General features: G+C 34.1%; 1 protein-coding gene across 1 annotated transcript in view; it reads left to right on the top strand.

Annotated features, from left to right (window-relative positions):
- The window catches only part of LOC111152167 (LMBR1 domain containing 1), a 154,024-nt gene that overhangs the window by 97,020 nt on the left and 29,850 nt on the right, over nucleotides 1-27,154 (top strand). The window contains exons 12-14 of the mRNA XM_022510527.1: nucleotides 435-539; nucleotides 2,812-2,961; nucleotides 5,177-5,255. Coding sequence (XP_022366235.1) covers nucleotides 435-539; nucleotides 2,812-2,961; nucleotides 5,177-5,255 — 334 coding nt within the window. The remainder of the gene's footprint in view (nucleotides 1-434; nucleotides 540-2,811; nucleotides 2,962-5,176; nucleotides 5,256-27,154) is intronic.

Here is a 27,154-nt window from a genome sequence, read left to right on the forward strand (position 1 = left end):
ATTCATGTGTAATTTCCACATTGATACATTACTTTAAAGATTATATTGATACATTGCTGAACTCTTACACATAATTTGATTTGGGATATATTATAATACCTAATGAACTTTTCCAATCCCTATTTTTAATTTTTAATGAAGTCTTTTATTCCATATATAAGTATAATTTTAGTTTAATTCATTATAGGATTTTCCTTAGGATAATGAGTACTAAACAATTTAGTAACAGTGTAGTAATTGATTTTTGGAGGATTCTTTTCTTTTGTATTATCATAGTAACCTGATCAAAATCAGGGTTGATATTTTAAACATTTGTCAAATATGAATAATGAAGTTTCAGTTAATTTTATATGACTTCTAGACCCCTGTGTATTTTGTGTATTAAATTTGTGTATTTATTTGTTTATGTATTAAATTAAATTTTATTTTTTCAGGTGTTTCCTCTTGATTATATTCTTATAACAATTATTATTATGTACTTTATTTTTACTTCAATGGCGGGAATTCGAAATATTGGCATATGGTTCTTTTGGGTTAGAGTAAGTATAACAATATTGTTTTCATAATTTTGTACATAATCTCCATTACTATGTTAACTTAGATTTATAATATAAATTTGTAAATATCTTGATATTAAAAGGAAATACTAGCTTTTTCACTTCACATTAGCATAAAGGTGCTTTTTGTCCAAGTGGTGGTTTTTAAATGGGCAGGTTTACCTCCTGCATACATTTGGCTATGCTGGGGATATTTGCAGTTGTTGAAACTAGTGGGTGCTTGATTTATTTCACTTAGCATGATCTCCTCCAGTTCCATCCATGTCAGTGCAAATGGTGGGTATTCATCCTTTCTGATGGCTGAGTAATAGTCCATTGTATATATGGACCATGTCTTCTTTATCCATTCATCTGTTGAAGGGCATCTTGGCTCCTTCCACAGTAAAAAACAACAACAACAACAAACAACCAAAAAACTAGTGGGTGCTACTGGTGTCTAATGGATAGAAACCCTAAACATTCTGGATTGTGCAGGGTGGCCATCCATAACAAAGACTTATCCAGCCCAAAATGGCAATAATGCCAAGGTTGAGAAAACCTGATCTGGAAGTTACATTATTTTCCTTAGTGTTTGGCTGCATGAAAACACATTGAAGTATAAATGAATACACTGTAGCTCTCAAGATGACCCTTCCTACTAGAAGTTAAAATTGCTATATGATTGGAGAAGGGTTATTTTCTTCTTACACTCATTTTGAGATAAATTAAGAATTTCAAGGGGCACCTGGGTGGCTCAGTCAGTTAAGCATCTACCTTCAGCACAGGTCATGATCTCCAGGTCCTAGGATTGAGCCGCGCATCAGGCTTCTGCTCAGGGGGGTCTGCTTCTCCCTCTCCCTCTGCTCCTTCTCCCTGCTCATGTTCTCTCTCTCTCTCTCTTTTAAATAAATACATAAATAAATCTTAAAAAAATTTTTTTTCAAAATGAAGATGATTTGACTAGAGATTACTTCCACCCGGGAGTAAAAGAAAAAACAGTTAACTAATAAAAGTTGAACTAATAAAAGATTTCCTGTGAAAATTTTTAAAAATCTAGCATTGCTTTTTAGTTCAAAAATGTCAAGTCCAACATCTCTGTATTGCTCTTGGCTTCTTCCTCATGACTGTAATATGGCTTCTGCAGCTCCATTTATCTTGTTCATGCTCCATTAAAAAAACACTTTCCCAGAAGGCCCCAGCAAACTTCTTTCCTTTCAGTGTTTAATGTTTTATCACTGTTAGTTATGACTAGATGTAAGGGAAGCTGGGAAGTGTCAATTTTTAGGTGTTCTTATTGTCATCCCATCCAGAACTGAAGTTCTTCTACTCTTTGTTGTACTAACATCTGTTAATAAAATAGCGTGGTGATTTCTTAGTTGCTAAAATAAAAATGTGCTCTTGCCATTGAAATGAAGCAAGTCCCTTGGCTTATTGTATTTGTTATCATGTTTTAGTTTTCCTTTATTGTAAATGTATATGAAAATATTTGTAGTCAGATTGATATAAATCGTGATAAACTAGAACTTAGAGTATAATAGAAGGATGTCATGAGTATTTCATAGAAATGAGTATTTATAAATGTATGACATGTCTGTTCTTGTGCAGTAATATGTAAAACCACAAATATATTACTAATACATATAGTTTAAACTCCTTCCTCTAACCTTCAGATAGCATTAGTGGTAGTTCATAATTTTTCTTAGCTCTATAAACTTCTAATAGATGCTATTACATAATAAGTTTAGATTTGCCTGGAAACAAACCAGATGAATACTCTATATGTTCTCTAGGTCTTGAGTTTTTCATGGATCATTTATAGAATCCTTTGAATATAGATGCTTTGCTGTGATTTTTAAATAAACATGAATGTAAAACTAAAAGCTTTGCAGAGAAAAAATTGTCAATCTCATAATCATTTGAAATGATTAAGAATTTTTTTTTTTTAAAGATTTTATTTATTTATTTGACAGACAGAGATCACAAGTAGGCTGAGAGGCAGGCAGAGAGAGAGAGGAGGAAGCAGGCTCCCCACTGAGCAGAGAGCCCGATGCGGGACCCGATCCCAGGACTCTGAGATCATGACCTGAGCCAAAGGCAGCAGCTTAACCCACTGAGCCACTCAGGCGCCCCATGATTAAGAATTTTTAATATTTATTTTAGAAAAAGAAATCATTGGTTGACCTGTATTCATTACCTCTAACACAAAAGCAGAACTTAATGCCTTACAAATAAAGCATATTGCTGAAATACTGTTACTGTCTTTTTTTCTTTCCAGCTATATAAAATTAGAAGAGGTAGAACCAGGCCCCAGGCCCTCTTATTTCTTTGCATGATACTTCTGCTTATTGTCCTTCATACTAGCTACATGATTTATAGTCTTGCTCCCCAATATGTCATGTATGGAAGCCAAAATTACTTAATAGAGGTAAGTACAAAATGTTTAACTTCATTATTTTGATATTTTAAAGAGGGTGGTATTTAAAACCAAATTTTAATGTGTGAAGGTTGGCATAAGATAATAGCTCATCAGATCAAGTTGAATATCACTAAAACGGGTTTCACTCCTATTTTTGAGCATATTTATATTTGTTTTATTCAGGTTTTTTTTAATAACCGCACTGAATTTTATTATTATAGTTCCTTAAATGGATCCCATGATGCCAAGCTACTGAACTTTATCTCAGCACTTTATTAAAACTCAGAGTATTTTCTCTAAAATACTATTTTAAGTAGTTTTATTAATATGGCTCCCCAAAATTTTGATGAACAAAGTATGTCTGGTCACCAGTACTGTGAATCCCACAGGAGATTCTTTAAAACATGTTTTATTTGTAGTGTTACAAAGGAAAGCAGTGACATACAAGAGAAACCCCTTACAGCAGTCAGTGGGTTTTTCAGCAGAAACTTTATCGGCCAGAAGGGAGCAGCATGATAAATTCCAAGTGCTAAAAGGAAAAAATCTACAGCCAAGAATACTCTATCCAGGAAGGCTTTCATTTAGAATAGAAGGAGAAAGAGAGAATTTCCCAGAAAAACAAATGTTACAAGCAAAACCAGCTACGTCTTTGTCATACACAATGCCATCAGCCTGTGGGTCTCAAATTCACAGTCTAGCTGCCCTCCTGCCCGAGTCAGCATGCACGGCCTGCCACCTGATCAATGTCAAGTCAGCATACCTTCACCTCACATTGCCAAGAACTCAAACTGGCACTCTCCCCCTCAAATTTCAGCCCCTGTGCTCAAGTTTGTGCACAAAAGGTGGCATAATTATAACAGCAGAACGAAGCAACCCAAAACAGTGGTACTACTTATGTGGAATGTATGATGGATAAAAGGAGTGTGCTAGGCTGAGAACATCTCCCAACAAGCACATCAAAGAACAATACACACGGTATGCTTCTGGTTAGTAAAAGAAACAAACCTGGGAAAAATAAAACAAGATGAAATCAGAGAGGGAGACAAACCATAAGAGACTCTCAAGCATAGGAAACAAACAGGGTTGCTGGAGGGGGTGGGGGGTGGAGGGTTGGGATATCTGAGTGATGGGCATTAAGGAGGGCACATGATATAATGAGCACTGGCTGTTGTACGCAAGTGATGAACCACTGAATTCTACCTCTGAAATTAATAATATACTATATGTTAATTAATTGAATTTAAATTAAAAAGAACCCCCCCCAAATTTTTATTTGTGGTTATCTGAGCTTTCTTTCAACATGATAGGTATTACCTGTTATACTCTATGTTAATTTTTCAGAAACCAGCTGTGGCTCCTGGTTGTAACTGGACAGCTAATTTGTTTTTTTTGACAGTTTAAAATATTTTGACTATATCTGACTCAGTCTTTGTGTCATTTGTTTCTTTTTCCTAAAATACCTCTCCCTCTACTTAAGAATGGAAATCAAGTATGTGTTTCAGGTTCTAGTTAGAGCCTTGCTTTAATGGAGTCTTTGATTACTAATCTATTCTGTCCAGATCACCCCTTTTTTTATACTGTATTCCTCTGTTCTTTCTTTAGTTTAACATGTAATTAGTAACAAAAATTTAACAAGCACATCAAAGTTTCCGTCAGTACTATACATAATATTACCAATGGTTGAAAAATTAGTTCATTGACAAATAGTAAGTAATAATGTAGGTGGAACAAATAAAAGGCACAAATTGTAATAGACGTACATGAGTAACCTGAGTTTGAGAAACACAGTACTAGAAAATCACCTGAATCCTATTTTCCACTTCATAAATCTTTTTATTCTCTTCTTGCCTTATTGTGTCCACCTAGTTCACTAGGTCATGCTTATTAAAGTTTTTCCTATGAATAAATGAAGTGAGATCATGGATTTGCATGAACAAAAGATAGCCTTTTCTCGTTTCACAGTGGAAAAATAAGTAGGCTGTTTCTTTGGGAAGAAGCTCTGTTGTTCAGTCCAGAATCTAAAGATTGTTGCAAAAAAGCCCTAATGTTAAAATTTACCATAAATCTTTTTCTTCTAATTGTAATCTTGTGTAAAATTTACCTTTTAGAATATTAGCTAGATGTAGTTTAATAGAAAACAGAGTATAAAATTCATAATGTGATTACTTTTTGATCCAAATATTTATTAATTTGTTTACATTTTAGCCTTATTTTTGTCTTTTAGAGCAATATAACTTATGATGACCATAAAAACAATTCAGCCTTCCCTGTGCCAAAGAGATGTGATGCTGATGCCCCTGAAGGTAAGGCAGCTCTTATCAACTATCTTAGAATTTATAACTCCATGAGGAAAGAGTTGGCTTGCATTTTTCTGTGTTAATCATTTGATGCATCTGTTCTAATATGTGGTGATAAAGGAACTTCTGGCAGGAACAAATTGGTAAGTCTTTTCAATAGAATTTCTTGGTGATCTATTGATTTCCAGTAGGGAAAGGACCGTTATAAATTAGTTACTTATCAAGTAACAAAAGGTAGTTCTTATTTATTACATTTAGTAATATAATAAGAAATCACTCTTAAATGATTGTCTTTTTCCTTGAAAAACTCAAGATAGTTTTGGTGGAACCTGTAATTCCTAGGACCAAGACCAAAAGTACCTATGACTTAGAACTTTTCATTCATACACGTCTAGTTATTTTGCTTAATAATAATAATGTTAATTATAATAGCAGTTCACTTTTAAGAACATATAATTGTGTTCCAGGCACTATGCTAAGATTTCATGTGTATTCTGAGAAAAACTCTCTGATCCTATGCTTTTAACCTCTGTTTTTTTAGAGAATATTTTTCTTCTTTCTGTTCATTAAGGTGATTTTTTTTCTTTTGAGTATTATTCTTTTCCTGATTAAGGGTTCCAGGCTCATTCTCTCAGAATTTGTGGTTCTTTTCTTCTTTTTTTTTTGTTTGTTTAAGATTTTATTTTATTTGATAGAGAGCACAAGCAGAGGGAGCATCAGAAGGAGTTGCAGAGGGAGAGGTAGAAGCAGGCTTTCCATGGAGCAGGGAGACCGCTCAGTCCCAGGACTCTGGGATCATAACCTGAGTAGAAGACAGACTTAAAACCAACTGAGCCACCCAGGCATCCCTGCAACTTTTTCCCTACTTTTATCTTCAAAATGCTTTTATATCAGGATAAGTAATATGTCAGATACAGTAAATTTCTTCATAAATCACTCATGGGTACCATTATATAAAGATAAATTCTGAGTTTTACTACAGACTGTGATGGAGTAATAGGAAGAATAAGCATGGAATACAGAGAAAGCCCAGAGGGAAAGTAATTACCTCTACCTGGAGGAGATCACTGTGCAGTGGTAGTCAAAAGAAGGGTTTTTGGAAAAATGACATCAGAGCTGCATTTAAAGGTTAAAGCAGAATTTATCTGCTGTGTGCATCAAGGGAAGTTGTTTTGAGCAGAGGAACAAAATACACAAAATTGTCTTAAACTATATTATGGGTATGTGTTTAAAGAATTTAAAACATTGTTACTGTTTTGTATTTTATATTACAGGCATAGGAGGTTGGAGGGAGGGAGGAAATGAGATTGAAGAGTTAGGCGTCAGATTGCAAAATGTTTTAGAAAGTAAAGAGTCAGTGAAGGGATTTTTTGTTTGTTCTGTTTTTTCAGTGAAGGGTTTTAAACTAGAAAGTAGAAGTTATGATCTGGTTTATTGTCAATAACATAATGATAACAGTTATATAGAGCCTGGATTTGGGACCAAAGCATAGATCAGATGGGAGACATAGCCAGAAAGAGCTATCACAGTAATCCAGGAGAAATGGTAGAAGCCTGAATTAAGCAGTGGTAATGAGCATATGAAATGAAGAAAGAAATTCAGGGGTGAATTAAGAGGATTTCTGATTGTTTGGATCCAGAGCAATTTCGAGAAAGACAGTAGATTCTAGAATAACCCTGTAGTTACTGAGTAGTTTGGTAAATTTTGGTATCAGCGCACTGAGATAAAAATACTAAGATTAGAGAAAATTGTAAGAAATGATTAGTTGACCTGAGATATCTCCAGAACATTGAGGTGGAGGTTTCATAGGCAGTTGAATGTATACGTAAGGAACTGAGAGGGAAGAGAGTGAGTGAAAGGAGCACAGAGACTGGACCTCAGAAAAAGTGTTATCTGAGGGGAATCGGAAAAAGAAGGTATAGAGGAGAAGACTAACAAAAAGTGAGAAAAATGTTGATGAAGAGAAATCTAATTGCATTGAATAAAAATGCATTTAAGTCATTGACTGAGTTTATATTAGTTTTCATGGAAATTCTTCATAGAGATTGAGAGAGATTAGGCAGAAACTAAATAAGGCATGCAGGGTCAAGGAAATTTTTGTTTCTCTTTTTTTTTATTTTTCTTTTCTTTTCTTTTTTTTTTTTTATAGATTAGGAGAGACTTCAGGGATGATGGGATGAAACTAATGGAATAGGAGAAGCTGAAAAATATCAGAAGGGCTGAATGATGGGACAATATACAGTTCTAGAGGAGAGAGTATTAAGAACATCCAAGACAGGGTGCTTTAGATAAAATGAAGGGTACCTCCTCTAGGTTGTAAGGAACTACTCAGATAGTAATTTCTTAGTGAGTATGGACAGGAAGTTGTCATTTGTATCTGATTGTCTTAGTTTGCTGTGAAGTGTGAGTTCACGTCACATGCTGAGAATTGAGTAGGCCATTGGGGCACATAATTGAGGAAAGTGGCAAAAGTTTTTGATAGGTCATGGAAGTTAATAAAGAGGGAAAATAAATCAGTGATAGATAAATATGTCAGGGGATAGAGATGAAGTTATCAATTTGTGTTTTTATTGAACAGATCTGTACAACCAGTGTGATTATTCTCCATCAACGCTTAGTTGTCTAGGGAGGGTAGTTTGAAGGATTAAAGTAAATGCAAAGCAAAAGAGTGACAGAATAAAGTGACCAACCACAGAGCCTCGGATGCATAAGGAAATAAGGGAAGAGACAAAAACTGGGATAAAAGAACAAAATAGAGAAGAGATGGGAAAACAAATCCAGTGAGACATCTTTTGTCGCCTAAAGAAATAATAGTAAAATATTTCTAGTTTAAATAAATATGACTTTCCAGTTCTCCTTTTGTAATGACTTTAGTCCCAGATTTTTTTCTTTGAAATGTACACATACATCACATCACAGAGTGGATAGTTGAAATGCTTTGGATTGTCATTTTTAGCTAAGTGAAAATAGAATGAAATATTACTGCTGAGTTGATTTGTAATTTTTTTTTTTTTGAGCTAAGAAGACATTGACCCTAAATATCTAAAATAGATTCTGCTTTAAAAGTTCTTATGGCAGTATTGAAATCTTAGCAGGAAAAATAAATAAAAACAAAATAAGATTTCAAAATTATGTTGCACTGGTAAAAGGAATTCAGATGCTCCTGTACTGCTGAACTGAGTGAATTTGTGTATTATAGCTCAATAAGCTTCAGTCAGATGATACGCTTGACCATAATTTTTTATGAATCCTATTTAGCATTTTTCTTTTTCAGTCTGATCTCATTTACAGTAGTTAAAATGACTCTCTCTGAACTGTTGAATATTTTTCTTAAATATTTCAGTTGACTTATCCTTTGAAATGTTACTTTGCAGTACAAAACATACCCTTTAGGTTTATGATTTTGATTAATTTTTCTCAACCTTTTCTTTTGTTCTCTAGCTCATCCTTAGGTTCTTGGCAGAAATATCATTGATCTGGGGTAGTAGGGTAGATTCTTTTAAATAAAAATAGTGATGGAGAAAGATGAGCAGATTAGGACATGAGATTTGATACATAGGGTGGGGAGTGTGTGGAATATATAATTACAGGCTGCTATGACTGCATCCATTTGAACACAAACTTGGAAATCTCAGCATACAGAGAAAAAAAAAACTCTTATTTTGACATTTTGGTGGGCACATTTGACTAGAGTAGATGGTGCTATCATATAAATATACCATAAGACACTTGATGGCACCTTTGTTATATGTCTGTTGCAAATAACAGAATCTTTAAGCGTGAGCTTTAGATTTAGAAGCAAAAATTACGGGGCGCCTGGGTGGCTCAGTGGTTAAAGCCTCTGCCTTTGGCTCAGGTCATGATCTCAGGATCCTGGGATCGAGTTCCGCATTGGGCTTTCTGCTCAGCAGGGAGCCTGCCTCCTCCTCCTGTCTCTCTCTGCCTGCCTCTCTGCCTACTTGTGATCAGTCTGTCAAATAAATTAAAAAAAAAAAAAGAAGCAAAAATTACAATGTTATACTTAAAATTATTTCTGAAAAAAGATAATCTCCCTGGAAAGATATTAAAGCAGCAGTTTCTAAAAATACATATATGAATCTCTTATCAGTCAGTGTATTTTAGAGACTTTTTTCCTTAAGTAATACTTTGTTCATGTATGAGATAGTCTTGCACTTATTAAGCATATAGAAAACTTTACTGACACCCTAGTTTTAAGTGCTTATAGTATCTAAGATTCAAAAGAGAGTCATTCATCTAAAAATAGTTAGGTTTTTCTGTTTAAAATAACCTCTTCAGAATAGAATAGTTGAGCAGATTTATGAGGAATACCTATCATACTATGTTTATAAAGTTCTCCTAAAGTGACAGTATTATATAATTTATCTTGACAGGTAGTGCATTGTTGACATGTTTAAAGTGAGTCAACTTGGCAAATCAGAAATCAAGTTTTGAATTTTGTATGCCATTTTGGCAAAAAGGATGTTTGCATTCCAGTTTTATATTCTTTAATTGCTATTTAATCTAACAAACATTAATACACAATTTATGTGTTAATGTGAATAAAATAGTTAAACACAGAATTATTACAAGTAACATAAATGTACATAAATACTTGAATCAAAATAGGAAGATGAGAGATCATTGTCCCTTAATGGATAAACACAATAGGCATTTTGAGTACTACTGGGGTAGATTTTGGAAAAGTGTCAGAGAAACACAGATACCTATTATATGTCTCTCTGCCATTGAATAGCATACAGCCTAATGGACTTCGATATGAAAATAAATAATTGTAATAGAAGGAAAAGTAAGTGTCAAGCTATAAAGCAATGATAGACAAAGTGCTGTGGGAAAGCAAGAGGGGATAATGATTTATTCTGCCCAGGGGCCAGTATAACATTTCAGCTGGGCCCAAAAGCGTAAGTTAAATAAATCTAAATGAGCAACAACAACAAAAAATTGGAGGATATTCCAAGCAGAGAAGGCACCTGCATTAACAAGGCCTAAAGACATAAATATATTTGGCATGTTATAGTAACAATAAATTATGGCAGGAGCATTGAATATGCTCCAGTGAGGGATGAAGGAAGATAATATGTTTCCAAATGACTATTTTTAAAAATCCATGAATCCCAAGTCTTAGACTTGTGCTGTTCTATTTAATTCTCTTTTCTTGACATAAATTTGTGTTGACTTACTTGGAACTGGAAATGAAGTGATCTGTATAAGTCAAACTTGATTTTTGTTATTAGGTTATTCTGGTTAAGTATATTTGTAAATATATATAGCCGGTCTTAAATAATCAAATGATCTATATAATTTTGATTTTAGCTTTAGGATATAATTTTACTAGGACAAATGGTTAAGATGACTCAAGTTAGCTGGTGATGCTAAAATAGAAGTTGATGTGTTAAACTAAACCACATGAATTACAAAAAACTGAGCAGACTTAAAAAGCCAAAGTGAGATTATAATTATATACACTAAGTACAAAGGGAAAGTGAGAATTACTTTGAATCACTAAAGATAATGTTGGAAAAAAGTTAATAAAGTAAAATGTGTATGATACTTAAGAAAGTTGTTAAACACTAAATTCTGCAGTAAACAAGCCCATCATCAAGACATGATTCAAAATACGGTCTCTATAAGTAAAACTTGTTTAGGTCTCTGTGTTGCCAGCAAATAAACAGGTTGACCTGTTTTCTTAGAACCTCAAGTACCTGTCCTTCTAAAAACATTTATCCAACATAGTATGTCTGGGTTAGAGAATTTTTTTTCTCCCCATTTTCTCTGTGAGAATTACAGAAATGGAAATACAGGCCACAAAGAGATACATAAATTGTAAACTGTTTTAAAATACAAATTACAATGTTAAATCAAAAACAACAAAAAACAAAAAACAACCTTTAGAGAGGCCATCTAACTCAGGTAATCCTCTTTATTGCAGATACAGAAACTAAAGCCCTAGAAAATGACAATTAAAAGGTGTACAGATGAGACTTGGGGCGATAATGCAAGTGTCTGGATTCCCAGTTTTTTTTTTCTTTAATTTAGTTAATTAAGGTATTATGTATTATTGGTTTTAGGGGTACAGGTCTGTGATTCATAAGTCTATATAATACCCATTGCTCATTATAACATGTATCCTCCCCAGTGTCCATCACCCAGTTACCCCATCTCTTTACCCCTGTCCCCTCCAGCAACCCTCAGTTTGTTTCCTATGATTAAGAGTCTCTTATGGTTTGTCTCCCTCTCTGGTTTCATCTTTTTTTCATTTTTTCCTCTCTTCCCTTATGGTCCTCTGCCTTGTTTCTTAAATTCCATATATCATTGAGATCATACGAAAATTGTCTTTCTCTAACTGACTTATTTTGTTTAGCATTATACCCTCTAGTTCCATCCATGTCATTGCAAATGGCAGGATTTCTTTTTTTTTTTTTTTTCCTGATGGCTGCATCATACTCCAGTGTGTGTGTGTGTGTGTGTGTGTGTGTGTGTGTATACACACATATATGTACGTACACACACACACACACCCCACATCTTCTTTTTCCATTCATCTCCCAATATCTTTTTTTAGGTACATTCTATGTTTTGTGTTTTATTTGCATTGTCTGTCCTTTAAATTTTAAAAATAAGACTGTTACTGCTTTTTTAATGGAGATAGCCATTTGAAGCCATGAGAGAATGAAAGTCACAGACAATATAAAGGAAATTCAGAGGTTGAGGAACTGAAACTAGATTATTGGAGAAGGAAACATAAGAATCTGGAAAATGAGAGATGAAAGCCAGAATACTATAGCATTATGGTATCCAAGAGTGTTGTACCCATGAGTCAGTAGTGCTGATGCTTCAGAGAGAGATTTAACAAGCAAATCTTAAACCTTTGAGAATGCAGTTTTAGCAGGTTGAGTATGGGGCTAAAGTAGTAGAGAATTAAGTAAAAAGATTTAACAATGAAGATAGTTATCTTACCTTGATGCAGTTTTGGTTTGTGATTTTTGTCATGCTTATCTACATGGCCTTTAAAAATCCCATATATTTAATGGCACATGAACTAAAAGCATGGATATATTACCGAAGCTGTATATCAGTTTAATTTCTAGTATGAAATCATATTAAAATGCATTCAGGAGCTTGCTCTTTGGCCAGGTCCTTGAGTCTTTTTGCAAAGTTAATGTATTCTTAATTTCAGATCTCTATTTCCTTAATTCATGCATTGAAGAAGAACATAAAGTTCAGTTTTGAATCATTTTTATTTGAGAATTCCTTAAAATCCAAGTGGAGGTCTTGAGTTAGAATTTGAATTGGATCTAATGTTCTGGAGAAGTTTATGCTGGATTAGTCAGGGTTTGATGTGAGACTGGATGAGAGATCATCAATAGACTGAGTATAAATGGAGAAGAGGTACAAGGACTGAGCTCTGTGACTATCCAATGGTAAGAGGTTAGAGAGAAGAGCAACCAGAGAAGAACTAAGAACAGACAAACAGTGAGGTAGCTGGAAAATTAGGCAAGGGAAGAGTGAACCATTTCAAGTGCTAGCATTTGTCATATTAAAAGAGAGAGAGAAAGAAACTGGATTTAAACAGATGATAACAGTAGGAAAAGGGGGACTGTTAAAATAAGGAAAACTTCTCTGACCGTGAGATCGGTAATTGTTTCAAGATCAGGCAGAAAAGGGTTTTTTTTGGTTTGTTTGTATGTTTTCTAGGTAGGGAAGAGTAAATAAGGCTAGAAAGATCCAGGTGTTAGGGAGTAGGATGATCAGAGAATGTTTTTCCCTGAGGTTAGTGAAGAGGTGTGTTGTTCAGGAGTGGGTGTAGGCTAGGGTAAGCCAAATTTCAGGTGTCTAGGGAAGGAGAGGATTTTAAATTTTGGGCAAGTCAATTAATAAGCCTTTTGCTTTGATTGACCAGTGTGGACAAACAGCTGAGGTAATCTTTTTTGAAGCAGAGACTGGGAATCTAGAGAGCCTATGTCTGGTTTGTCAAAGGTAAGCATGTAGGGGACATCCATGAGTCTTAACCAAGTCCTATGGGAAGGGGAGTTCTTGCAGTAAATGCACAAAGAGTAGAGAGATTTCTTTAATCATGTTTCCAGAATCACAGGGCTCTGGTCAAGTTCAGCATTGTCAGGATAAATCAGGTAAGACAAGGACTAGGAAATGACTCTTGGTGGGGTTAATTGGGTGACTGACAAGAACAGTTCTGATGGGATTGTGGGGCAGAAACCTGATTGGAGCAGGTTAAAGATGGAATGGGGACTGGAGTAGCTTAAAGTTTGAAATAATTATCAAGAAAAAATAACTGCTGAGTAAAGTAACCAAATTTCTTGAAAGTATCAAAGTGCTGATAAGGTCTTAAGACAAAAATCTCAGTTGTTCTCAGTCATCATCATTAGACCAGCAGCATCTGGGAACTTGGGAACTTGTTAGAAATGTAAATTATTAGACCCCACCTTAAACTTTCTGAATCAGAAACTCTAGGGATGTAACCTAGCAGTCTGTTTAAATAATTGCTCCAGGAGGGGTGCGTGGGTGACTCAGTCAATTAAATGTCCAACTCTTGGTTTCAGCTCAGGTCATGATCTTAGGGGTCGTGGGATGGACCCCTGGGTCGGGCTTTGGGCTCAGAGTGGAATCTGCTTGAGATTCTTTCCCTCAATCTCCTCTACCCCCTTCCCACCCCACATGCGCACTCTTTCTCTCTCTCTAAAATAAATAAATAAATCTTAAAAACAAAAAAAAATCTCTCCAAGTGATTCTGATGCTGCATTGGTCTGAGTGAAGGAAAGAAACCAGAACAAAGTAGTAAGTAGAGTGCTGAGCTGCTTTGTTCTGAGGGTACTTACCAAATCCAGTGATTTAAGCTCCAATTTTCACAGCCTTTTGAGGCAAAAGGAACAGAAAATAATAGAGCAGTCCTGTCCAATGAAAATATAATGTGAATCATATACATGATTTAAATTTTTTTAGCAGTCTCATTAAAAGAGAAACTGATGACTTTGATTTTATTAAATGGCATTATATTTAACCTACTTATATCCAAAATATTGTTTCAACATGTAACTAACATAATGTTTTACTGAGATACTTTATATCCTTTTTCATACTAATCTTCAAAATTTGGTGTATATTTTGCACTTAAATAACACCATAATTCAAACTCCAAATTTTCATCATCTAAATGAAACAATTTATTAAAGTAAAATACAGTTCTACCAAAGCAATAAAGTTGTGTTTTATGAAAAAATATTTTATACTGCTTCAGTTTTTAATTTATATTTGAATTAAAATTCAAAATAAAGTTAGAAATTCGGTTCCTTAGTAGTCACATGTGAATTATTTAATAGACATGTTACTATTATATTGGACATGCAAATGTAGAGCACACATGGGTGGTGGCATCTTGTAGATGCATGTGTCCTCTTGTAAAGCTGAGCCCTTCCATCTCCCAAGTATTACATTACTATCTGAGGTGAATAAGTAGCAAAGTTATATTACTTGCAGAAAACTGAAGGCAAAGTTGGCCTTAATGTCAAGAACAGGAAGGTAAGAATCACATCCCCATGAAACTGTAACTACAGAACTACCAGCTCTTTGCAGATTTGCAGTCTACATACCCATCACCAGAGTGAATTTGTTTCATTGTCATCTCAGACTGGCATACTAGGCACAGGGCACAAGTAAATATAAAATGCTTAGCAAGGGATGTACCTTAATTCTCGGCCTCAAGGAATTCCTGCAAAGGAACACAAATGAAGACATTGGAGCCAAATATTTAAGCACACAAGGCAACAAAACACCATGAAAGAAAGGTAGAAGAAATAGCAGGCAGCAAGAAGAGACTTGCTAAGACCAGATATTGGAATTATCAACACAGATTATAGAACAGTAAGTTATGATAAAAGGAATAAGACCAGATCAGAATATTGGCAGGGAACAACAAACAGAATAAATAAAAGAAAGTGTGACAGATTTATAATGGACCCAAATATAATATTTAGAAATGAACATACAGTTATGGGAATTAAACACACTTCAGGGAACTATAGTTTAAAACCACAGTAAGTTCTGCGTACTTGAATATTAGTTGTAAGAGGAAATGTAGTAGCTGTCATATCTATACATCAGAGAAACTGGGCAGTGTATGTATCAGGTGAACAAAATTACCATCGCTGAAGGGCAGTGCATGACATACCTAAGGATATGACACCCTGAGAAGAACAGAGAGCATGATTCAAATCATGAGGAAATATGAGACAAAACCAAATTGACAGTTGACAAGCATGGTATAAAGTGAGTAGCTTGTATGGTTTAAAAATGTCAAGATTTTCATAAAAGACAGGTTGAGGAACTTACTGATTAGGCATGTTAACCAAAAGTAATACATGATCGTGGAGTGGATCCAATACTAGAGGATAAAACTTCTAGAAAGAATACATTGGGATAAATGGCAGAGTTAGAATATTAACTGTAAAGTTTTAAAAATATAGTATCAATGTTAAAATTCTTCAGTAGCTATACTGACTGCGGTTATGTAAGAAAATATCCTTCTGCTTAAAAAAATGATGAAATATTAAGTCACCATACATGGTTCAGAAAACATAAGTGTGTATATATTGAGAGAATGATAAAAGGGGGAAAAAACCACATGAGACCTGCTGTACACCACCAAATGACAACTTTTTTAAAAACGTAGTCCCAAGTATAGGCCAAGATATGAAACTCCTAAAGATAATCATTTCTAGCTTCTGTTTAGGGGGTAGTAAACATTATACTATTTATATAATTTCACGTTATTTTTATACTGTTAAAAATTTACACTTAAATGTTATTTTTCTTAAATTCCATAAATTTCAGTTTATATCCAGGTTCGACATGATGTATTTGCCCTACAAAATGACAGAACACATTTTGAACGTAAAAGTTAGTGAATTCCCTAAGCAATTTAGAATAGAAGGTATAACTTTTTATGAAAGTGAGTTAATCTTTGTTGTTTATTTTTAATTTTGAATCTGCTACAAAATAATTCATCTCTCATATTTTCCTGTCACTTCTGGTATAAATTTCTAGCATCAGATAAACCTTGATTTAATTATAGACCTATTCAATCATGTAAAATGAGTTATTCTTTGGCTAGGTTTACAGAACGTATTCCTATTGAGGCTCTATGCAGAAGGACAGTTTATATCCACAAAGAACATATTAAAAACTCTTCAGAAATTAAACCTCTTCTCTAAAGGCACATAGTACTTTAAAACTTACTAAAGAGGGGCGCCTGGGTGGCTCAGTGGGTTAAGCCGCTGCCTTCAGCTCAGGTCATGATCTCAGGGTCCTGGGATCGAGTCCCGCATCGGGCTCTCTGCTCAGCAGGGAGCCTGTTTCCCTCCTCCTCTCTCTGCCTGCCTCTCTGTCTACTTGTGATCTCTCTCTACTTGTGATCTCTCTCTGTCAAATAAATAAAATCTTTAAAAAAAAAAACAAAAAAAACTTACTGAAGAATTTTTTCATATTTTTAATAATCCAGTAAGTGCAAAGATTATATTCTATATTTGGTAATATAATCCAACTGCTTTAAACAATTTAAGATTTTTCTATAAATTTATTACCTATTTTTAATGATAGAACAATTTTTACATTTTCTTATGTGAAGCTTTTGCTTTGAAAGCTATGAGCTGAAACAGGTGGATTTTCTAACTAAAGTGGTTTCTTATGATCATGTCAGCAACCTAGCCTTTTTTCTGAAAACTTTGCAAATTTATTCTTTTAACTCTAGCATATTGTCCACTACAGAGTATATTTTAACAATACATGATAGACTATCTAAAGTCCAAACTATTCCCAAATGCTCATCAATAAATTTTAAACCCTTTTTAATCTCATAAAAGGTAGGGAACTGACACCAATATAATGTGCTAATGTTCAGTAATTCTGGGCACAGAAATATTTCCCTATCCCTGTATTAAATAATACTGAGAACAAAAATAGTTAATCTGCTTCCTTTAGGAAATGCTCCTGACCATGAAACTACTAAAATAGCTTTGTGGCTCAGTAGGACTTACTTCAAGACTTCTCATTTCATTATATCCACTAATCCAAAACTTACATCATACATTTAGCCCAATTCTACCCTGTTCTTCACCTTTCAAAGCCTTAATTAAAGTGGTCCAGCCCATTCCAATCCCTTAAATTTTTATAAATATCCTATTTTTCTCTTTCTTGTTTTCCCTTACTACATTTAGTCTAATAAACTTAGCTTTGCTAGTTGACAATAAACCTAATCACGCTGAATAATTTAAGGAGGATTAATAATATAGTCAGTAGATTCAGAATCTTAAATCTCTGTTCTTGTTTTCTGCCTGCTGGTTTACCTATATGGAAATGCATGTCCTGCCAACCCCTCAAACCTCAAGTCTAAGACTGAACTCCTTTTCTTCCCTCTCCTACTTTTCCCACCTGTCACCATCATGTCATGGGGTAGGAGAAGTTGTCCTATTCCCTTTCTGTGCCCACAACTACTTTCTCAATTGGAAGTCTTGAAATCATATTCACATTTTTTTGCCCTTTGAATAGCTAACCAGTTCCCAAGTCCCACTGATAGAAATAGCAAACAAAAAGAAACAACTGGATGATTATCCATCAGTGAGAATACTTGAAATAACATTACATACAATGTAATGATATAGCTTTATTTTTCAATATAGAAAAATATATACTGTATGATGATATGATGGTAGGTAGAACAGTGTATCTATTACCTCATTTTTTATGCTGTTGCACATAAACACATTAGAAGTCTGGCTGCTTTCTCAAGGAAATGAAATTTGGAGTAAAGACAGAAAGTGAATATTTACTCCTTTTTAATAAATAGATATTACTCTTTTTTAATAAATAGATTTTATTCTATTTAAATTTAAATTTAAAGACCTTGTTAAGCCTTTTTATGGATAAAAATAATGACAGATAAAATAGTGGCATACATCTACCGTACATACTGGTTTTAGAGAAGACTTTTTTGTCCCATTTTATTGAAATGTGGGAGTAGGTTGGGTAGTTACTGAGACTTTGAAAAATTTAATTCTGGAATTCTTAGTACCGTCATTTCGCCCAGGTATTAAGGAGGAGCACTGGGTGGGCTGCATAAACAGTGAATCTTGGAACACTGAAAAAAATATATAATTTTTTAAAATGGGCCAAAGTTGACACACCCATCCCGAAAGAAGATATGCAAATGGAAAATAAGCATATAAAAAGATACTTAACATAATATATCTTTAAGGAATTGCAGATTAAACCAGTGAAAAATTTCACACTAAAAATTATCTGACAAAACCAAATGCTGGCAAAGATGTAGAACAACAGGAACTCATTCGTTGCTGATGGAAATGCAAAGTTGTACTGCCATCTTGGAACACAGTTTGGCAGGTTTTTTTTTCTTTTTAAAACATTTATTTGAGAGAGAGCATGCAAGCGGGAAGGGCAGAGGGAGAGAGAGAATCCCAGGTGGACTTGGGGGTGATCACAAAGTGTGATGCAGGGCTCTATCCCACAGCCCTAAGATCACAACCCAATCTGAAACCAAGAGTTAGTCACTTAATCAACTGCACCATCAGGCACCACTGGCAGTTTCTTGTAAAACTAAATAAACTTGGTCTTTTCATACAATCCAGCAGGTATGCTCCTAGGTGTTTATCCAGCTGTGTTGAAAGGTTATGTCTGCACAAAAATCTGTGCATGAATGTTTGTAGTTGCTTTATTCATAATTGCCAAAACTTTGAAGCAACCAAGATATCCTTCATGGTAAATGGACAAATTATGGTATTTCCATACAATGGAATATTACTCAGTAAAGAAGAAGAAATGACCCACCAAACCACACAAAAGAATGAAGGAATATATATATATATATATATATGTATATATATATATATATATATACACACACACACACACACACACACACACACATATGTGTGTGTGTATATATATATGTGTGTATGTATATGTATGTATGTATAGTAAGGCAAAGGAGGCAGTGTATGAACACTACATAATTTATGATTCTAGCTCTGTTCTGGAAAAGGCAAAACTGTAAAGACAGAGAAAAGATCACTGGTTGTCAGGGGTTAGAGTGAGGTAAAATAAGATGGATAGGTGAAACAGGAGATTTTATTTTATTTATTTATTTATTTATTTTAAAGATTTTATTTATTTATTTGACAGATATCACAAGTAGGCAGAGAGGCAAGCAGAGAGAGAGAGAGAGGAGGAAGCAGGCTCTCCGCAGAGCAGAGAGCCCGATGCGGGGCTCGATCCCAGGACCCTGGGATCATGACCTGAGCCGAAGGCAGAGGCTTTAACCCACAGAGCCACCCAGGTGCCCCGAAACAGGAGATTTTAAACCAGTGAAGCTATTTGGTGTGATACTGTAGTGGTGGATACAGGAGGTTATGCATTTGGCAAACCCCATAGAACTTTATAACATAAAAAATTTTTTTTTTCAAAAATTGAATTTTAATGTAAACTATGAACTTTAGGTAATGTGTCAGTATTATCAGTTGTAACAAATGTACCACACTAATGCAGAATGTTAAAAGGAGAAACTATATGGGAGAGGTTTATGAGAACTTCAGTACTGTTACCTCAATTTTTCTGTAAACTCAAAAATGTTATAAAAGTCTATTAAGTGTTTAAGAATCACTTTTTGTTTGTTGCACCTTTGGTTCTAATAAACACATGTAAAAATAACTAGTGTCCATCAGTAGGAGATTGGCTTAATGAATTATTTACCTCCATACTTGGAAGTATTGTACTCTATCTATAGCCATTAAAATGAAGTTATATGTGTTATATATAAAATGAAATCATTTCTTAAATGCTTAAAGTAGTCTACAGGATGTGTGTTGTATTTTAATTGAAATTAATGTTCAGGTTGCAGATATTGTGTATGGTAGATACTCTTTTGAAACACACACACCCCTCAGCATACACCTTTTGGACAGGATTTGTAAGAATTAGTGGTAGTTACCACTGAGGGGTGGAACTGAAGACTTAGGGGTTAGTAATGAGGCTTATTCAATTTTTAAATTTCTATCCAACCTTTGTACCTAATTTTAAATGCCAGTTTTTTTAAGGGTGTCTTTCTTTTCTGTCCCCATTTGGTAATAGACCTTTTCCCAACTTCTCATGTTTCTTGTCTCCCTTGAATCTCCTGTTTTATTCAAGCTAGCCTTATTGTTCCATATGTGTGGGAGGGTTTTTGTATATTTTCATTTCAGACAGTACACTGCTAGCATACAGAATACAGCTAATTTTTGTATGTTGATCTTGTATCCTGCGGTCTTTTAAAATTCATTTATTTGTTCCGATTGTTTTATTGTAATATTCTTAGGATTTTCTGTCTATAAAATGTCATCTGCAGAGGTATATATATATATATAGAGAGAGAGAGATAGGTCTCTCTCTCTCTTTCTATATACACACACACACACACACACACACATACACATATGACAAGAAGTGGCAAGAGTTATCATCCTTGGGGCACCTGGCTTGCGAAGTCAGTTAAGCTGTCAACTCATGATCCCAGGGTCCTAGGATCAAGCTCCAAGTTGGGCTCCCTGTTCAGTGTGGAGCCTGCTTCTCCCTCTCCTCCCCGCTTGTGCTTTCTGTCTCTATTTCTGTCTGTCTCTCTCTCTCTAAGTAAATAAAATCTTTAAAAAAAAAAAAAAAAGTGAACATCCTTGCTTTTTCCTTGCTTTTAATGGGAAAGCTTTTAGTGTGTCACCATTAAATATAATATTAGCTGTATAAGTTTTGTAGATACACTTAACAGATTGAGGACTATCCCATGTATTTCTAATTTATTGTGCCTTTTTTTTTTTAATAAAAGTGTGTTGCATTTGGTCGAGTGCTTTTTCTGTGCCTGTTGAGATCATGTGGTTTCTGACCTTTTTTCTGTTAAAACATTGTATAATATTGATTTCTTTATGTTGAATCAACCTGTATTCCTTGGATATATTGCACATGATTATGTACATAATTTTTTTTTTTTTACACATGTTGCCCAATTTGGTTTGCTAATATTTTGTTTAGGACTCTAGCAGTCATTTTTATAAGGAACATTAGTCTATAGTTTTCATTTTTTTGTGATTGTATTTGACTGGTTTTAGTATCAGAGTAATACTGGTATCATAGATTGAGCTAGGAAGTCATCCTTCCTTTTCTTCCTTTCTTTTTTGGAAAAGTTTGTAAAAGATTGGTATTAATTCTTAACCTTTAGTAAAATTCACTAGTGAAGTCATCTTTTTGGGTAGTTTATTTTTTGCCTGTTACTTACCAGTTCTTATGGCCATAATATTAATTGGTTGCCTGTAGTTTTTTGACAGACACTCCTGAGAAGGGATTTTTGTATTGTGTGAGCTTCAGTTCTTGTCAAACAGATGGTCTTGCAAGTGGGATCTTCCATGGAATTAACCAACAGGTCAAATAATAACAATACTCTGCGAATGAGACTTTGAAAGAGCTCCATCCCCTTTTTGTTTCCTCAGGTGGCTGCTAGGCTTCTGGCTTTTACAGACTATCTTTCAAGGCTCTACCATACACTAGAGAGAAGTGTTTGGGACTACAAGTTAAAATGCCATAATGCTCTGTGTTCTTACTGAGAATCAGTCATTTTTCTTGGTAAATGTCCTTAGGTTGTTGCATGGCTTTGGTAAATTTCCGTAGTGTTGAAAAAGTTGATTCTGAGAATTTATGCCAGTTTCTTCATTGCTTTTAGGGAGGAGAGGATTTTCAGACGTTCTTACCCTCTCTCTCTTTACTGATGTCACCTCTATAGCTTAATCTTTATTTCAAAATTGACATTATACCTAAGAGTGGGATATTTAGGTCAGTTCAAGGGGGTCATCACTGACATGATTCTGGAAGTGCTAATTTAGGGTCTCATTGAAATGTATGTTGTTTTCTTGGTTTTTGTAAAAGTTATATTTTTTACATTCTGTTTTCTGTTGGGTGGCTATGATTAAACAATGTAACTTTTGGTCATTCATCCCAACAGATTGGGAAAATAGTCCAGGATTTTTTTTTCCTTTTTTTTTTTCTTTCCCCAAAATGTACATCAAGGAAAGGGAATTTTAACTTCTGCTGTTTCTGTGTTATGTCTTTGTACTACTAATTGGCATCTGGCAGTTATATGCCCTCATGCTACAAACTATTTCTTATTAGCAATCTATTAGGAAATAATTTGTTTCAGTTGTAGATCCTCAGTGTAATTATATTGTCTTCTGGTTCACCTAGGTATCAAATAAAGGTGCTCAAATCTAGTAGAAAAAGATTGTGTAGGCTCTTTTATACCTTCTACTAATGAACTTTTGTTACTATAAAGGGGTCATTTCAAACTTCTTTAGCAATGAGACCTTTTTTTAAGATTTAGTTATTTCTTTTAGAGAGAGGGAGAGCAGGTGATCACAAGTAGGGGGAGGGGCCGAGGGGGGAAGGAGAGCGATAAGCAGATTCCATGCTGAGCAGGGAGCCTGTTGTGGGGCTCAAGCCCATTACCCAGAGGTCATGACTTAGCCAAAGTGAAGAGCTAGCTGTTCAACAGCCAGCTACCCAGAAACACCAGCAGTGATACCTTTTTTAAATAAATGAATTCTCACATGAAATTCCAGTATGTAAAATACATACAAGTGGTGTTTTCTATTTCAGGTAATGACTATATCCTTTTTGGTTCTCTCTTACCAGTTTTCTTTCCCAGTGGTTCCAGAGGCACTCTTTCAGAACTGAAGAATATTCTAGAACACAGCCTAAAATTTATTCCAAAATTCATCTTTATATGTGGGGAGGCTGATGTGTTACTATTTTGTTTCATTTATCCTGGCAGAATTCTAAAGTATACTTTAGCAGTTATGTGGAATAAGATGAAAATCACCTTCACATTCATGATATTATCCATCTATTCCTATCAATTCCAATTCTTTCTCCAAAAGAGAAGCCCAAAACACTTAATTGTGCTTAATCAGAATCTTCTTTTTTTGTTCTGATTTTGTGGATTCTTCAGCCTTCTTGTTGCTAGAAGTTAGAGAAGATGTCAGGTAAAAAAAGAGCCAAGGTTATTACTAACATAGATTGCAGCCCTTTTTTTTATTCCTTAGAGACCCAGTTTCAAAAATTTTTCACTTGTTTTTTACTATCTCTTATGTAAAGTTCATATGGTAGAAGGAAATGTATTCTACCAATTACAATGCTTAATACATTTCTTCCCAGAAATATTATTAAGGTGACAGTTTCTTCAGTGCTGTTAATACTTTCTATTTCAGGAATAGTAGCAGTTATATAGACTTTTCTGGGCCATGGTATTAAGATATAGATAGATATACACACACATACAAACACACACAAAACATGTAGACAAAAACTGTAAATTATATGCTTGTGTGTGCATGTGTATATATGTGTGTGTATATACCTCTGTGTGTGTGTGTGTGTGTGTGTGTGTGTGTGTGTGTTTATATAAAAATTCCATGGGAAATGTTCCACGTTCCCTTTTTTAATAACAGGTTTATATAACTTGATGAGTTTCATGGGTTTGGTTTTTTATGTATGTATGTAAGTCTTAATTTAGTTTTCAGTTATCTTTGAAGTTTATATTTCATTGTAACTGAATATAAACCTTTTATATGGCCTAGCAGAATCTCATTTGTTTACTTACTAATTAAGACTTTTAAATACTTTGTCTCTTTTGTGTATGTGTTTTCAAACAGTCTCATAATGAAAATTTAGATGACAAATGTCTAAGATTACTAAATTGAAATAGACATTGGATCATTGTGTTTAGATCATTGTCATATGCTTGCAACTCATATTGAGCATAATGGTTTTGTGCTTTTAATATCAACTTCTAGAACTATATTTTAATGAATTTCTTTTTACTTTTAGATCATTTGGGGAATATTTTTCATCTTAGTTGCATTGCTGTTTATAATTTCTCTCTTCCTGTCAAAGTAAGTATAGTATACGTATTTTCCAAAGCACACATCCTGTATGTCGTACATTTTCCATACTTGATTCCATTAGTAGCCTATTCATCTTTAGCTGTTTTACTTGAAGTTTTCTACAGCATTAACTCAAAGACTGACTAAAAAGGTGCAATAATAGACAGTGTTTCTTTGTTTTGTTTCAGTTGAGCAGTATCTGTAAGATATTTAAGTGAGGTTTAATTTGTTACCTGGGGTTTTCTTTGACTCTGTTGAATCTGCATGCTTAACTTAGGATATTTTTTCTAAGTTAATTGAAAATATGCCAGTATAATATGTAAATTCACTCTTTATCATTTTTGTTGTTTTAGTTTGGATAAAGCCCTTCATTCAGCTGGAATAGATTCTGGTTTTATAATTTTTGGAGCTAACTTGAGTAATCCACTGAATATGCTTTTGCCTGTACTACAAACAGTGAGTAAACAACAACAACAAAAAAACATTTTATTCTTCAGCCAACATTGTCATTCTGTCAAATTACTATATTAACAAACTAGTAATACTTGGCAATATAGGCTGTGCCCTCTACTGATTTGGCTCTTCATTCATGTGTAATTTCCACATTGATACATTACTTTAAAGATTATATTGATACATTGCTGAACTCTTACACATAATTTGATTTGGGATATATTATAATACCTAATGAACTTTTCCAATCCCTATTTTTAATTTTTAATGAAGTCTTTTATTCCATATATAAGTATAATTTTAGTTTAATTCATTATAGGATTTTCCTTAGGATAATGAGTACTAAACAATTTAGTAACAGTGTAGTAATTGATTTTTGGAGGATTCTTTTCTTTTGTATTATCATAGTAACCTGATCAAAATCAGGGTTGATATTTTAAACATTTGTCAAATATGAATAATGAAGTTTCAGTTAATTTTATATGACTTCTAGACCCCTGTGTATTTTGTGTATTAAATTTGTGTATTTATTTGTTTATGTATTAAATTAAATTTTATTTTTTCAGGTGTTTCCTCTTGATTATATTCTTATAACAATTATTATTATGTACTTTATTTTTACTTCAATGGCGGGAATTCGAAATATTGGCATATGGTTCTTTTGGGTTAGAGTAAGTATAACAATATTGTTTTCATAATTTTGTACATAATCTCCATTACTATGTTAACTTAGATTTATAATATAAATTTGTAAATATCTTGATATTAAAAGGAAATACTAGCTTTTTCACTTCACATTAGCATAAAGGTGCTTTTTGTCCAAGTGGTGGTTTTTAAATGGGCAGGTTTACCTCCTGCATACATTTGGCTATGCTGGGGATATTTGCAGTTGTTGAAACTAGTGGGTGCTTGATTTATTTCACTTAGCATGATCTCCTCCAGTTCCATCCATGTCAGTGCAAATGGTGGGTATTCATCCTTTCTGATGGCTGAGTAATAGTCCATTGTATATATGGACCATGTCTTCTTTATCCATTCATCTGTTGAAGGGCATCTTGGCTCCTTCCACAGTAAAAAACAACAACAACAACAAACAACCAAAAAACTAGTGGGTGCTACTGGTGTCTAATGGATAGAAACCCTAAACATTCTGGATTGTGCAGGGTGGCCATCCATAACAAAGACTTATCCAGCCCAAAATGGCAATAATGCCAAGGTTGAGAAAACCTGATCTGGAAGTTACATTATTTTCCTTAGTGTTTGGCTGCATGAAAACACATTGAAGTATAAATGAATACACTGTAGCTCTCAAGATGACCCTTCCTACTAGAAGTTAAAATTGCTATATGATTGGAGAAGGGTTATTTTCTTCTTACACTCATTTTGAGATAAATTAAGAATTTCAAGGGGCACCTGGGTGGCTCAGTCAGTTAAGCATCTACCTTCAGCACAGGTCATGATCTCCAGGTCCTAGGATTGAGCCGCGCATCAGGCTTCTGCTCAGGGGGGTCTGCTTCTCCCTCTCCCTCTGCTCCTTCTCCCTGCTCATGTTCTCTCTCTCTCTCTCTTTTAAATAAATACATAAATAAATCTTAAAAAAATTTTTTTTCAAAATGAAGATGATTTGACTAGAGATTACTTCCACCCGGGAGTAAAAGAAAAAACAGTTAACTAATAAAAGTTGAACTAATAAAAGATTTCCTGTGAAAATTTTTAAAAATCTAGCATTGCTTTTTAGTTCAAAAATGTCAAGTCCAACATCTCTGTATTGCTCTTGGCTTCTTCCTCATGACTGTAATATGGCTTCTGCAGCTCCATTTATCTTGTTCATGCTCCATTAAAAAAACACTTTCCCAGAAGGCCCCAGCAAACTTCTTTCCTTTCAGTGTTTAATGTTTTATCACTGTTAGTTATGACTAGATGTAAGGGAAGCTGGGAAGTGTCAATTTTTAGGTGTTCTTATTGTCATCCCATCCAGAACTGAAGTTCTTCTACTCTTTGTTGTACTAACATCTGTTAATAAAATAGCGTGGTGATTTCTTAGTTGCTAAAATAAAAATGTGCTCTTGCCATTGAAATGAAGCAAGTCCCTTGGCTTATTGTATTTGTTATCATGTTTTAGTTTTCCTTTATTGTAAATGTATATGAAAATATTTGTAGTCAGATTGATATAAATCGTGATAAACTAGAACTTAGAGTATAATAGAAGGATGTCATGAGTATTTCATAGAAATGAGTATTTATAAATGTATGACATGTCTGTTCTTGTGCAGTAATATGTAAAACCACAAATATATTACTAATACATATAGTTTAAACTCCTTCCTCTAACCTTCAGATAGCATTAGTGGTAGTTCATAATTTTTCTTAGCTCTATAAACTTCTAATAGATGCTATTACATAATAAGTTTAGATTTGCCTGGAAACAAACCAGATGAATACTCTATATGTTCT

Source organism: Enhydra lutris, unplaced genomic scaffold (assembly GCF_002288905.1).
Source record: "Enhydra lutris kenyoni isolate GAN:26980312 unplaced genomic scaffold, ASM228890v2 scaffoldscaffold28, whole genome shotgun sequence".
Lineage (NCBI taxonomy): Eukaryota > Metazoa > Chordata > Mammalia > Carnivora > Mustelidae > Enhydra > Enhydra lutris.